The sequence below is a fragment of the Pongo abelii genome, chromosome 2 (genome assembly GCF_028885655.2).
Source record: "Pongo abelii isolate AG06213 chromosome 2, NHGRI_mPonAbe1-v2.0_pri, whole genome shotgun sequence".
In the NCBI taxonomy this organism is placed as follows: Eukaryota; Metazoa; Chordata; class Mammalia; order Primates; family Hominidae; genus Pongo; species Pongo abelii.
The window spans coordinates 10,117,860-10,133,074 of record NC_085928.1 but is presented as its reverse complement, the minus strand read 5'-3'; the positions used below and the strand labels follow the sequence as shown (position 1 = coordinate 10,133,074).

The 15,215-nt window shown below is 54.4% G+C and overlaps 1 protein-coding gene across 7 annotated transcripts in view; it reads right to left on the bottom strand.

Moving 5' to 3' along the window:
• Positions 1 to 1,123: 1,123 nt before the first annotated feature.
• Positions 1,124 to 15,215, bottom strand: part of MGLL (monoglyceride lipase) — a 134,083-nt gene continuing 119,991 nt past the window's right edge. For 5 of the 7 annotated variants that reach the window (XM_009238420.4, XM_002813165.5, XM_054551293.2 and 2 more), the window contains 2 exons: positions 6,936 to 7,151; positions 1,124 to 4,379 (listed from right to left, as the gene is read on the bottom strand). In XM_009238420.4, the coding sequence (XP_009236695.1) occupies positions 4,254 to 4,379; positions 6,936 to 7,151 (342 nt within the window). In that variant the 3' untranslated portion in view covers positions 1,124 to 4,253. Of the gene's footprint in view, positions 4,380 to 6,453; positions 7,152 to 15,215 lie in introns of those variants that run through there. The other 2 variants (XM_054551291.2, XM_054551292.2) reach the window with 2 other exon arrangements.

Genomic DNA, 15,215 nt, shown 5'->3' with positions numbered 1-15,215 from the left:
TGGGCTCAGTTAGTACCTGAGCCTTCACCTGCCCTGCATAGGATGGAGGCTTGGCTCCTCCTGAGAGAGAGGATAAAGAGAACACATCATTCCATCACTCACTCATTCATTCACTCACCCACTCCTTCCTTCCCTGCCCTATCAGGCAGGTCTTTCCAGGGACCCTCTGGGAAGCAGGCAGAGGTATGCCTCTGGGATATGCCCTTTTGCAGCTCACATGGGAGGGGACAGAGTGCTACCAAGCAGACAAGCAGAAGATCTGTCATGTCAGATGTCAACAAGTGTGCTGGAGGAGGAGAAGGCAGGGCAGCACCTGGGGGAGGGCCTCACTGAGAAGACAGCCCGTGAGGAGGCTGGCATGGCGAGGACCGAGTGGACGTGGAAGATGGGGAGAGGGGAGGCAAGGAGGCCAAAGGCCCAGCACTTGTAGGCCTCAGCAAGAACCGTGGCCTTTATTTAGGTGAGATGGTAGTCACCGGAGGATGTTGAGCAGAGAAGGGCCACAGTCTGACTCATACTTTAACAGCCCTCTCGCCTCCGTGTGGAAACGGGCTGGGTGCAGGAGAGAAAGTGGGGCCTGCCAAGGAGGCTGCTGCTGCCGTCCCTCAGACGCTGGTGACAGCCGTGCAGCTGGAAGGAACCCACATGATCCTGGCCACACTTAGGAGGAGAGTGGCTGGGCCAGGTGTCGGTATGGAATGGAGAGGGGCATGGAGGATGCCCAGCAGCAGGAGGCCAGGTTCCCTATGCTGAGGAGGGAGGGCTGAGTCCGGACAGAGCCCAGCTTGTGTGGGGATGGGTTTGGCATCTATATGGGGCCCTGGAGAAAGCACAAGCCACCTGAAGCTGGCGCAGGGAGGGTGGCCTGGGCTCCGTCCTCCCCAGTGGCAGGGCAGGGTCTGCGAGTGGATGTGTGTGTTTAGAAATATGCTCCAAGCGTGGATGGGAGAAGATAAACTCCACACACGCTGATCGAGGCTGGGAAGCACTGCTGGAGTTGGTATCAGGTGACAGGCATGGCTCGGGCAGGGATCAGCCTGTCTAAAAAAGGGCCTGCTGTGCTCTCGGCAAGGAAGATTGCCATCCAGGGTCAGAGGCTACTGTGACGGACAGACAGACGCCATTCCGAAAACATCGGATTTATTAGGATTAGCTGTAGCGTACACTGATTCCTTTAGCTCTAAACGGATACATATGTGCCCCGCAGACAGTATACACACAGGGATGTGACTGAGCCACAGTGACAGCAAACCCAACAGCCGGCTTGTGAAGACATCGTGATCCCAATAAGGTCTATGTTAGCAATTGGTGAAAGAAGAAGAGAGTGAGATGGGACCCAGGTGGGCCTGGGGGTGGGATCCCGTGGGTTTTCAGAGCACCCACCAGTGCTCCCTCGGTGAGCCCAGCACCACCTGGAAGTGGAGGGAAGCTGGGTCGCTGCTGGAAGGGAGGGAGGCTGACTCTCTACCCCTCGCCTCTGCAAGGAACTGAGGCCTGTAGGGTTGCGGCTGTCACCGGCTACAGGCGGCATCTTTCTGTAAAAAGCTTTTCAGGCATGAAACCCATTTCTGTATGGACTGGGCTGTGTTGACGGTGGTGCCTGGGCCTTGTGTGCCAGGCCTCTCTGGGTCCCCTCCCTGGCCTTTGCCTTCCTCTCACCTTCTCGAGGCCAAGCTATGTGAGACCTGGCATCCCTTCCAAACCTCAGTTCCTCTACGCCCCTGCGCTGGTGCGACTCCAGAGCTCAGAATGTCAGCACGGAGCCATCAGTATTGAGAAGGAACTCAACGCAAAGCTTGACACCTTTCCAAGGACAGGGACCGGCTCTGGCGTGGCCGCGCATGAGACGTCAGGCACGCTTACGTGCAGGGTCCTGTGCTGGCTCCTGACCCAGCAAGGGGACATGGTGGGCGGATGTACCAGCCCTTTCGGATAACATGACAGTCCCAATTTCCGGAAAGTTTTTATTTTAAATATTGGTGATTCTTTAACCAGGAATGCAAATGCTACTGAAGTGCTGTGTGTGTCTCTGTGAGAGCCTTCATATAAATAAATTCATGCATCTAAAGAGTCCCTGGTCAGGCCGCATGCCGATATTCAATTTGGGGAATATTGATGCCATCACATGCGTCTGGGGGAGGTGGCAGGGAGGCGTAGGGACTTTGTGTGACCTGCTCTATCACAGCTCCTGGGAGAATTACAGGTCTGAGCCCAGGGCATCTCTGGGCTTTTGGAAAGGGTTCCTGCTTTTCCTGAGCTCCCATGGCTGCCCTGCTGCCAGGGCTGACTGAGCAGGCGGGGCTGGCTTTCTCTCTCAGTGCATATTTTACATTTTTCTCCTTCAGAGAGAAGCCAGGGAGACAAGCTGGAGCTACAGAAGGTGCTCTGTGGGGACTTAGGCCGGGTCAGCAACCAAGCCCCCACCTGCCCCTTGTCGGGTGAGGGCTTGGCTCCTCCCCCAGGGCACAGAGTGATCTTCAGCAGGGTGACCCATTCCTGGCTCTCATGGTGTGGTCAAGGCTGCTGGAGGGAGGGTGGAGGGGCACACTCTCCAGGAACCAAGGTTAGCCTCCAGAACAGGGCCTGGGAGAGCAGTGGCAGTTCCCGCTGCTGGAAGAAGGGCGGGAGCCCCCAACGCCTAGACTTCATGTTGGGGGTCCTGGTGGGAAGTGGCCTCCTCCTCCGTGGCCCCAGAACCCCTAGATTGCACCTTCTGCAGGGCTTCAACGGTGGCAAAGCCCTGACCAGGGTCATATTTGCACTAAGGAGCCTCCTGAGGTAACAGCAAGTCCCATTTAGAAGGTGAAAGTATTCCCGAGGCGAGTGGTGAACCCCACTTATTGCTGGGAAAAAGTGAGGCCAAGGGCAGGGCTGGGGTGGTATTGGCACCTGAGAAGGGCAGGCTAGGCCCAGGGCCTCGGCTCCGAAAGATTGGCTGATGCCAGCCTTGGCCTGGGTGAGGCCTGTCCCAGCCTGTCCTGCTGTGGCCTGGGGCAGGGCTGGGAGTGCCTCCAGTCCCTGCTCTGGGTCACCGAGTGCTCCATGTAGACCTGGGAAGGAAGGCCTGGCCTGCCACTGTGCTGGGCCTCTCTTCTCCTGCCACCAGAGGTAGCTGTGCTGCTAGCACTGACACTCCCAGGGTAGCTCTGGGCCATAGGCAGGCCCAGGCCCAGGCCTAGAGATCATAGCCCCATAGGCTGCCACTGCTCTATGGTCCCTGGTGGGCAGGAAGAGCACTGGGCCTTGCCCATAGGAAAGGCCCAGCCAAGTCCCCTCTCGGAGGCTGCTGGCTTAGCTCCTGGAGCACAGAGCCCTCTGGCCTCACCATTGCCGGCCCAACCTGTCCAGTTCTGTACAGTAGCATCAAGCTCTCATTCCCTCAAACTCCCCTTGCTCCCTCCCACCTATCCACCAAAATAGTCTCTGCTTTAAAATATACATTATATATTAGACATTTCATCTTCAATACGATTCTCTCATAGCATCAGGTAAAATTAGTGACTCCAGAGGAAAGGCAGCCTTTGTGAGTACAGGCAACACTCAGGGGCCAACCTGAGCCTCCCCCTGGCAGGAGGGGAAGGGCAAGGGACAGAGAAGAGCCTCGGTTTCCTGCTCAGTTCTCCTTCTGGGCTAAGCCTCACCCCCCTCCCCTCTGCAAAGCCTGGCCTCAGGCTAACAAGGAGCCCACAAAGTCATGGGTGGCTGCTCATTTTGAGGAAGGGCTGGGCATTTTCTGAGCCTCAGAGGGTCATGTGAGTCTGCCCCGGGGAGCTGGCCCCTATGGAGACAGCAACCACCTCATCACACGGCCAGAGGAAGGCCACCAAGCGGAGGCCGGTCAGAGAGGGCGCTGGGGTGTGAGCGAAGGGTGAGCAGGAGGGAGGCGCCTCCAGTTATTGCAGTCTGGTGTCCTGGGAACACCAGGAATTCTGGAACCCTTGTGGGAGCTGGGAGAGGCGGGGCAGAGGCTTGGCTTTGTTTTCAGTGGACATTTTAGCACATTCTTTGCGGAAAATCACCTGGGACCTTTCTCTTTTTTTGCATAAAGTGTCTACCCATTAAGGTAGGTCCAGTGTCTGATAGCCTAATGTATAACAAAAATGTCTTTTTGTTATTTTTTAGAAAATTGTGCTAAGGATTTCTCCAATTTCTGATTTTTTTTTTTTTTTTTTGCAAGCCATATCTGAGAAGCCATCTCTGCCCTTCCCCTGCCTGCATCCCCCAGACCATGAGCCAGGCACCGGCCAGTGCATTCAGGGTGGGGATGCAGTTCCTGCCGTGGCTGTCCTTTGAGAGACCCACATGTTTATTTCATGGAAGACAGAGTTGGTGACTTCAGGAAGCTCCTTGTGGAGAACATGGTAGGCACCTTCATAAATCTGCAATGAGGAGAAACATGGAATCAGAGCTGCACCATCAGAGGCAGGTGCAGGGAGCGGAGACCGTGGGCAGTGGGCAGGGGTCTGCAGCATTCTCCGGGCCCTTTCCCTATGCCCGAGGACCTGGCCCTGACCTCCCATTATTAGGAGGCCAACACCTTTCTATCAGATGATGATTCAAATGTGTTACGATGTCCCAACATGTTCTTGAACTTCCTTTCTCAAATGCAAACCTTCCCTCACTCCACATCTCTCCCCATCCCTGGACCCGTTTCTGTGTCTCTGAGTCAGGCAACCTTCTCAAAAGAGGGGGTTCCACTCCCGGCCTCACATCCTGACCTCCATGGGGTCCTCAGCTCATCCCAAGCTGACTTCCACTCCCGCCAACCCATGGTGGCTATCCTGGCGAGGTCTCCAGGGACCTCCATTGCCGTGGCAGGGGACATTGTGCTGGTCATTCATAAGCTGCTCACTCTCACCTTCTAGAAACACTTTCCTCTTGTGGTTCCATGGCCTTAACTTCTGATTTTCTTTCGACCTCGCTGGCAGCTCCTTCTCAGTCCAGGCTCACCCCACCCACTGGCCTCTGCAGGTGGCTGGACTACGGGCTTGGCTGTGCCCTCCTTCACTGTCCCTGGTCACCTTGTCCAGTCCAGTGGTTTTAAAATCCATCCCGGGCTGATGACTCTGGAATTTACATCTCCAACCAGACTTCCCTTCTGCCTCTAGACTGCTGACCTGCCATCTCCATCCGAATTCCTGGCAGGGACCTCCAGACTTCAGTGCGACGCTAACGGGCATCTCCAGGTGGACTCCGGCCATTGCTCACATCAGTCTCTCTGCCTGGCGTTTCCGGTCTCATTGCAGCCTCCTCATTACTGCAAGCCCGAACCCAGGGTTCGTCCTTCATGACAGTGATCTCACTCTCTGCCACCCTGCCTGGCTTGACCTGCCTTGGTTGTCACTGTCTCCTACCTCCTCCTTACCCCAGCTCCTGTCTTCCCAAGGCCACTGGGGGATGCTTTTAAAATGAAAATCAGAGCACGTCACTCCTTGGCTTGAAATGCTCATGTGGCTTCTCATCTAACCAAGAGAAGAAGTTTAGACTTCCCAGGTGGTGGGGCTCCCCTGCCCCCTGCCACCAGCCTCCCTGACTGGTGCATCCTCACTGGCTGCTCTTCTTATGGCTGCGTGCCTATGCCAGCCTCAGGTCCTCAATCTCTCTCTTGCCTCAGTCTGGAAGGTTCTTCCACTGGCTCTTCTCACCAACAGACTGCAGGCCTGGCTGTCCCATCTAAAGTGCTGCTTTCCCCGTCCCCCTCTATGCCTACACTACACTCTGCTGAGTTTCCTTAGGGGCACCGACTCCTCTCCATCATCATCCGAATTTCATTTATTTGCTCATCCCACCAGGATACAGGTTCCGGGGGGGCAGGGCAGAGCCTTTGCCTGTCTTGTTCTCTGGGCCTGACAGAAACTTAGGGCCCCATAAATACTTGAATTAAAGAAGCAATGAATGGATAGCTGGGTAAATGAATGAATAAACAATCTTAGTGGATTCCTTTCGCAGGGACTTGCAAGGGTTCACATTGGTGTAAGGGCGGTCTGAGTGATGCTCTCACGGATGAATGCAGTGTTCCACTGTGGCTTTTAAAAAATATATTTTGCTGGGCGAGGTGGCTCACGCCTGCAATCCCAGCACTTTGGGAGGCCAAGGCAGGTGGATCACCTGAGGTCAGGAGTGAGACCAACCTGGTCAACATGGTGAAACCCCATCTCTACTAAAAATACAAAAATTAGCCAGGCATGATGGCAGGCACCTGTAATCCCAGCTACTCAGGGGGCTGAGGCAGCAGAATCACTTGAACCTGGGAGGCAGAGGTTGCAGTGAGCCGAGATGGCACCGCTGCACTCCAGCCTGGGTGACAGAGGGATACTCTGTCTGAAAAAAAAAAAAAAAAAAAAAAAAAAAAAAAAATATATATATATATATATATATATATATATATATATATATAGGTCTTGCTGTCTAATATTGCACATAACCAAGCCGCAGGGCCTGTCCTCAGGGCCCCTGTCTGCAGAGCTCTGGCAGGTCCCTTCACGGATCAGGCTCTGCCAAGTCCTGCCAGCACCTGTGTGCCCTGAGCCCTCTGGTGGCCATGGCTCCCGGGCTACTGCAGCCACCACTGGTGCAGAGGGAGGCTTGGGCATCACATGTGTCCTTGGAGCTTGGACATGTCTCTCTCTCGGGAGATTTTATTTGCTCAGTGCCCAGTTGCAGATTCTTTTCTTGCCTATAACATCTTTTGATTGTTCTTTTTCCCTTTGAGGCTTATTCATGCAAAACAATCAGCAAATGACTCATGTGTTCTCTTGAAATTCATAGGCTCCTGGGATTCCTTTTATTTATTTATTTCTCGGTCAAGCAGGCTGGTCCCTATCCTGAGACCTGGGAGGTGGCCCTCGAGGGTCTGGGCAGATGTGCCCCAAGGGGTGCTGCCTTCCTGTCCCCCCTCCACCTTGGGGAAAAGTGGGCAAGTGGCAGCCGCTCACCTTGAGAGTCTTGTCCTGGCTCTTGGCTAACTCCATGAGCAGGTAGGCCCCTTTGCTGTCACACAGGCGATCGGCAGAGCCCTGGAGCAGTAGGAAGGGCACAGTCAGCTTGGGGAGGGCGCGCTCCACCCGCGAGACGGCATTCAGCAGCTGGATGCCGAAGCACACCTTCAGCCCTGCCCGGCAGATCAGGGGGTCTGAGTTATAAATGTCGACCTGGAAGAAGAAGGAGAGGGTTCCATCAGCATGGGCAGGGCTCACTTCCATAAGCCAGACCTATTTCCTGGTAGCTTTTCCTTCTGCTCTGGCCTGAAGGGTTGATTCCATTCAGGTCAGCTGGGCTTGGGCATGGCTCTGAAGGCCAGCCATGTTCATCCACAAACCTCACCTGCACCACTGGCAGTGCCTCTCCTTTCAGGCTTGAGGGTATCACATACACATGGGTGCCTATAGAAAATGTCAGGTATTGGCCGGGTGTGGTGGCTCACGCCTGTAATCCCAGCACTTTGGGAAGCTGAGGCGGGCTGATCACCTGAGGTCAGGAGTTCAAGACCAGCCTGACCAACATGGTGAAATCATGTCTCTACGGAGTTTTTTGTATTTTTGTAAAAATACAAAAACTAGCTGGGTGTGGTGGTGGGCGCCTGTAATCCCAGCTACTTGGGAGGCTGAGGTGGGAGAATCCCTTGAACCTGGGAGGTGGACTTTGCAGTGAGCCAAGATGGCGCCACTGCACTCTAGCCTAAGCGACAGAGCAAGACTCCGTCTCAAAAAAAATTAAAAAAACGAAAATTTCAAGTATTAATTTGTATTTTAAAAAATATAAGCAGCAGCATATTGTTCACATCAATTATTTTATTAAAAAGTAGCTCTGCAGCAGTTATAGCATTTGATTTTTGTTCTCTGTCTCCACTGATTTGGTGTCCACCTGGTGGAAGTGGATGAGGGGCAAACAGTAAACTGCAGGAACAGTTTACTGGGTTCTGTGCTGGAAAGCGAGGGCCCATGCTAGAAGCCCCTGGAGGGGCTTCGGCCAGGCACTGACGATGGGCTTTGGGGTGAGGGATGCCCAAGGGTGGGTCTGGCTGCGGTGGGCTCGGCCTCCGTGCCCCCCAGGGCTACACAGGGTGGTCAGACGCCCTGACAGGGAGGCCTGGGCCCTGGCTGTGCCCAAGGCCATCTCTGCCCCTCTACGGGATGTGGGTCCTCTCTCCTCAACCACCAGCCTGTGGATCTTGCCTTTCGAGGGGCTGCTCTCTCCCCTGTCCTTACTCTCCCTGGCCTGTCTGGGTTTCTGGCTTCACTCTTCCTGCCTCCATAAAGACAGCTCAGGCTCCACTGCCCTGATCTCTATCATCTGCTCCACAGGATCAGGGGAGAAGTTTCTAGGAATCTCTCAGGCCCATAGGGGGCAGGAGTGAGCCCCTGATGCTTTTTTTTTTTTTTTTTTTTTTGAGACGGAGTCTCACTCTGTCACCCAGGCCGGAGTGCAGTGATACGATCTTGGCTCACTGCAGCCTCTGCCTCCAGGGTTCAAGTGATTCTGCTACCTCAGCTTCCCAGGTAGCTGGGATTATAGGCGCCGGCCACCACATCCAGCTAATTTTTGTATTTTTAGTAGAGACGGGGTTTTGCCATGTTGGCCAGGCTGGTCTCCAACTCCTGACCTCAGGTGATCCACCCGCCTCGGCCTCCCAAAGTGCTGGGATTATAGGCATGAGCCACCGCGCTTGGACCCATGATGCTTCTTCACTCATGTTTGTCATCCTTGCCAGTGGGTTCTTGGTGGGCTGGGGAGGGGCCACATGGTGAGGACTGGGTGAGGGTCAGAGAGCATGTGGGGACGAGGAAGGAACACGCTGCCAGCTGCTCCCCGGGCAACCAGGGTGCCCACTGTGCTAGGACTCAACATTTCCAAGAACTGAGCTACATCCATTCTGTTGCCACCCCTACAAGGCCTCGGCCAGAATTCTGGACCACACCAAGTGGGAGAGGCTGTCCTGCAGTCACCCCTGCCATCCCTGGATTCCTTCCCATGCTGGGGACTGAGCACCAAAAACCAGACCATTTGTGTAAATCCACACGAGACAGATTAGCCACTTCCTGCAGCTGAGCTGGCATGAGTCCTGCTGGGCCAGGCCATCTGCTCAGAGCCTGAGAGGACACGGGACTGGTAGGGCAGTTCATGGGGGCCCATGGCCAAGCCCAACCACAGGGGGTGCTTCCCCAGGGTCAGCCAGGAGCCCTGAGGGAAGGAGGGCTGTAGGGCCCGCAAAAGAGCCTGGGGCTTGGGGTCAGTGGAGTCACCAACAGCAGCGCCACCTACCAGCTTGTGCCGGGCTGCGACATGCAGGGTCTCATTGAGTAATAAAAGTAATAATAGCTACATCTGAGCTCTGGCTATCTGCCCAGCACTAAGTGTTTTTGCATGCAGTAACTCACTGGGCCTCCATAACTCTCCTGTATGAGGAATTGCTCTCATTCTCTCCATTACACAGAGGAGGAAACTAAGGCACAGAGAAGCTTGTCAACCTGCCTGCTGTTAGTTGCCCCAATTCTTGTTCTCCCCTACAGAACCTTGATGTTTCCTTCGGTACACAACTGCTCAGAATAGAGATTACATTTCCCAGTCTCCCTTGCAGCTAGGTGTGGTCACATGACCAAATTTTGGCCAATAGAAAGCAGGCAGGGGCTGTGTGCACACTCTGGGTTGACGGCTTATTTTCTCCTTGCCCCGTAGAAAGAGTCAGGGCCGTGTGGACAAGATTTGCCCCTGGAAGCTAGAGCAACACGATGGGTGTCCTGATGCCAAGAAGTCACCCCCTCTCTTGGTTACGCTGTTGTTGTTGGGGGTATGGGTTCCAGCAGGCTGGCCGTGCCCTGGGCTGGGCCACCACCCCATCCCATGCTGTCTCCAGGGCTCCTATGGGACCTGTGGGGTGGGGGCCACACCCTCACCCCTGTTGCCAGCGATGTCTTACAACCACCTTCTTCCTGCAGCAGGCCTGCTGCTTTGCCCCGCTGACCCCAAGTGTCCTGGGCACAGCAGGCGCTCGGGGACTCTGCTTCTGAGTTTAATTGCAATGATGGCCCAAGCGGCTTCCTGCTCTTGGCTTCGTTTTCCATGTCTTGATCACGTAGACCCTGTTTACACAATGGCCTATTCTGGGCCTGGGGCCCAGCCACCAGATGTGTCGGGGAAAGAGCAGGCCCCTGATGTGAACCACAGCCTGGACTGGCGGTGAGGGGCAGAGGGAAACTGGGACCAGGAGGTGGGGGAGGGCTGTACCACATGGGGAGATTGAGGCACAGAGGGGCCAAACCCTCCCCTCAAGTGGCAGTTCTGGCCCAATCACAACGGCCTTGATTTTTTGACAGCTTAAGATCTCAGTCCACCAAAAGTCCTAAGAATGTGGCTTGTGGCTCTCAGGAAGGAGATAGCCAGGCCCCTTCCTCCCAAACCAGGCCCAAGCCCAGAACATGGGCCCATTCATTCAACAGGGACCAAAGAGTCAGTCCCCAAATATTCCACACTGCATGATTCCACTGATGTAACATTCTTCACGTGACAAAACTAGAGAAACAGAGACCAGACTCACGGCTCTCAGGGCTGAGGAGGGTGTGGGGTGAGTGGGGAGGGGATGCGGCTGCAAAAGGGCAACATGAGGGGTCCTTGTGGGGATGGAGCCATCTGTGACTTCACTGTATCAAGGTCAGTATCCTGGTTGTGATATTGTCCTATCATTTTATAAAACGTCACTGCTGGGGGAAACTGGGTAATGGGTACATGGAATCGCTCTGTATTATTTCTTACAGCTGCTTGTGAGTTACAGTGATCTTAAATGAAAAGTTTAACTAAAAACAAATAACAAAGGCCCAGGCTTTGGCACAATCTCTCACACCCCCACCTTCCTGTTTGGCTCACCATGGCTCCCACCAGCTGAGACCAGGGTCTGCTGGGGACATGGCAGCCGGAAGCAGGAGCCCAAGCTGGGGACCCAGGTCCAAGTGACCACCCCCACCGTGGCTCTAGATAACTGATTTCCTGGGGAGCCCCCACTGGCTGAGAGCTCCCACTGGCTGAGAGCTGAAGTCTTTTTTTCCCCGGGGGTGGGGGTTGGGAGTATGGTAAGGCTCTACTCTTTCCTGGGCCTCAGTTTCCCCATCAGGGGACCCCAAAGGCTCCTCTTGGGTTTTAAGTTTCACAAGCTGGCCTCCTGTTGAGCTTGACAGCCAGGAATACACCAGCTGGGGCTTCTGAATTTCCAGCACCGTCTCTCTGTGGGAAGAAACTTTGCACTAAAGTGCAGTAAATACAGCTGCAATCCTCAGCTGGGAGTTTTCTTACACTTACGGTTGAGCAAAATCTAGACACAACCCCTGCAGTAAAATCTCTTGACCCATTTTTTTTTAAAATTGTTCCATGATGAAATGCAATATCAGAGTTTAATTAGAATACTATGAAAAATAACTAATGCATGGAGCCCTTGACTCTTTACTAGGTGCTGTAGTAAGTGCTTCACTCGTACTTGCTCATTTAATCTTCACAGGAACCCTGTGATGTAGGAACTATTATTATTACCTTTTTACATATGAGGAGACAAGCTCAGAGAGGTTAGATGACTCACCCAAGGTTAAACAGCAAGAGGCAAAGCCAAGGTAAGAACCTAGGCACTCTGCCACTGCCATCAGCATTCTTAGCCACTTACCATGCTCTGCTGCCTGTCTCGAGAGGAGAAGGTGAAGGTCAGTGCTGGGGCATAGACAGCCAGGAGCTATGCAGGTGACAGGGGCACTAGTGCTCTCAGAAAAGGCAGGAATGGTCCCTGATGAGGACCATAAGCAGATGGGCCTGACAGATGGTGAAGTGATCTGGTGGGGCCCGGGGGTTACCGCCCTTCACAGCCAGCCAGAGGGGATAGGGGAGCCCTTCTAGGCACAGGCAGGCATGTGCCCTCCTGGATGCACCCCTAATCACAGAGAAATACAACCCAGCAGGCTTCATCCCTGTAGATCTGTCCACAGCTGGCTCTTCCTGCCTCTCCTTCCCTGCAATCTCCTCCCTTTTCCTACGGAAGCCTCACCCTTCCACCTGGGCTTTAGAGCCCATCCTGGAATTCCCACCTTCTTCCTCCATTGTTTAGATCTCTCTTAATCCATCCATTTCTAATACAGGGAACTCGGATAGCCTTCTCTGGCATAATAGAGAAAGAGTGCATGACCACTCTACCTGAGTGATCTCTGTGAAATTTAGAAACCTGCAGGAACCCTAACAGGAACTGGCAGGTCTTTGCAGAGATGATGTTCTCATTTCCCACCTTTGTCTTGAATGGCCGGAGACATAATTTGTGGTGTAAAGAGCTGGATGAGAGAATCTTCTTGTGATGGCTTCTGTCTCCCATCACAAACAGCTTTTCAGCCCCTTGCTCTTAGCTTAACTAACATTGTCTACTCCGCTTTCAGGCCTCAGCTCAGCCTTCCCAGACCCCCACAGACTCTGCTGCCCCAAAGCCCTTCTCCCATGCCTCATTTGGCCTGGTCTGCAATCAGCACATCTCCTCCCACATGTCTGCCCCACCTGAGGGTCAGGGCTCTGTCTGTCCTGCCCTCTGCATGGCCTGCACGGTGGCTGGCACGGGGGAAACCTTTGGTAAACTCTGGTGCAATGGATGAATAAGCAAACCATTCCCTAATCCAGCCCAAGAAGTAGCACCTTTGGGTACTGAGAGGCCAGCACAGACCTCACGGCAGCTGGGAACTGCTGGCCGCCTTCTGGCCAAGACAGTGTCCACAATGGGAATGAGACTTAGGACCCTCGAAAGGGGAGGCCCTTGTCATTTCATTCAGTGAACGGCCTTTCGGCGTGCACACGTGGAAAGCCCTGATAGCTTGCTTTTGGAGCCGCTTGGCATTGCTTTCCTTCAGTGCATCGTGCTAAACCCCAGGCCCATAGAATATCCTAAATGCAAATAAGAATGTACCATAGGCTGGGCACGGTGGTGCATGCCTGTAATCCCAGCACTTTGGGAGGCCAAGGTGGGCAGATCACTTGAGCCCAGGAATTCAAAACCAGCCTGGGCAACATGGCAAAACCCCATCTCTACAAAAAATACAAAAATTAGCCTGGTGTAGTGGTGCACACCTGTAGTCCCAGCTACTGGGGAGGCTGAGGTGGGAGGATTGCTTGGGCCCAAAAGGTGGAGGCTGCAGTGAGCTGAGCTGAGATCATGCCACTGCACTCCAGCCCGGGCAAGAGAGAGAGACCCTGCCTCCAAAAAAAAACAATGTCAATGTCCTGTGGAAGTTGGCCTGAATTTGGAACATGCTGAAGGCTGCAAACAGCTGTGCTTGGCGTGGCCATGGCGTGCTTCCTCTCCCACACGTTCTCTCCCAAGCCTGTAGCACCCTGGCCACTGCTGTCAGCCCCCAGAGGGCTCACGGCATTGGGTCCCTGTCACGCAGATGTAGGTCCCATTTCAGACTCACAGATCTGTACCTGTCTCCCCCTGTGAAGAACCCTGTGGTACTTCCCATGGGGGCTGCAGGGCAAAGTCCTAACTTCTTGGTATGGCCTGGGACACCTCCATCCCTGCCCTCCCTTAACACTCCCCACTCCCCTTGACCCCAGGGCCATTGCACAGCATGTCCCCTCAGCCTTCAGACCCCTTCCTTGGCTGCCTGTGGAGTTTCTCCCTCCCTATCAACCCTCGGCTCAGCTGCCCTTCCTGCAGGCAGCCTTCCCTGGTCCCGTGTGTGTCATCCCCGGACCCCTTGCCTCATGTGCTTGTCGTCTGCACTACAGACTGGCCCCGACATCTCCGTTTACACCACCCCCTTCCACGGCCTTTCTCTTATCTGCCAGCAACCCCGTTCCCTCTCTTCAAGGCCCAAGTTAAGCATTTCCTCCTATGGACAGGTGCCCAGACACCCTCGCCGACATCCATGCTTCTCTCCCCAGGCTCCTGTATCTTTGCCAGCCCCTCCTTCAGTGGACCTCTCTCAGAGCTGTGATAGCAACAGCTGTCACCTGCTAGGGTCCACACTGTGCTAGGTGGCTGTGCAGTCATCTGGAGGGATCTGAGGAAGGGCAAGACTGAGTGTGGCTTCCAAGGTCACACTGAGGAGATGGAGCGGGGTCCAGACTCAGGTCCTTTTGGAAGCCTGTGCTCTTCCCACTGAGCCCACCGCCTCTTTCCCCTCTGCACCACCACAGTTGATGGGCCTGGCCGGCAGGGACAACAGGGCAACTCATGGGGTGTCACAGCCTCCAGCTCTAGCCTGGCTGGAGTGGGAGCCCTGAGAAAGTTTGTTGGTGTGGTGAGCTGCCTGCAGGGTGGCAGAGGGGAGATAGGCCCTGCCTGACTCAGCAGAAAGCTTCCCTGGCTCAATAGATCCAAGCAAGCCCTGCCTACCAGGAGGCCTGAGTCCCCACAATGACCTTACCCTGCCTTGGGCCAGCCCCAGCTGGCACCCAGCCTCGGTGGCTGAAATTCCTGAACCAGATCAGGGCCATTTGGAAAGAATATGTTGCTCCACATTCTCCTCTCCTGGAAGCTGCAGTGCCATTTTGGACAGAAAGAGGATAATCAAGGATCAGCCTACATTTCTGAGTTGCCACTTAATCAAGGGTGTGCAAATTAATGAGCATTCTTTCCTCCAAATTACTTTTTAGTATGAAGGTTTGAACTCCTGGACATCCTGGCATCTGTTTGTTTGTTTGTTTTTGAGATGGAGTCTCGCTCTTGTCGCCCAGGCTGGAGTGCAGTGGTGCGATCTCGGCTCACTGCAACCTCTGCCTCCCAGGTTCAAATGATTCTCCTGCCTCGGCCTCCCGAGTAGCTGGGATTACAGGCACACGCCACCATGCCCTGCTAATTTTTGTATTTTCAGTAGAGATGGGGTTTCACCATGTTGGCCAGACTGGTCTCGAACTCCTGACCTCAGGTGATCTGCCCACCTCGGCCTCCCAAACTGCTGGGATTACAGGCATGAGCGACCGCGTCCGGTCCTAGCATCCACTTTTAAGAGCAGTGAGCTAGGAATGGCTTTGCAGGTCGCAGCCCCGGCAAATGGGGAGAGCTGTTTGCATAGCCCCGCCCCACCACTGTCTCCTCCCCCAGGATTCCTTCTGCAGGGCTTCGGAGTCTTCACAACCAGAAGTGATGCAAAAAGTCAACCTCTTTTTGTCCTTTGGAGTGGAGGGCCCTGGAATGTGGCTCTGAACACAGAAGTGCTCCTAGGTGACCACCAAGGGGAAGGAAAAAGCAGCCACCACATTCT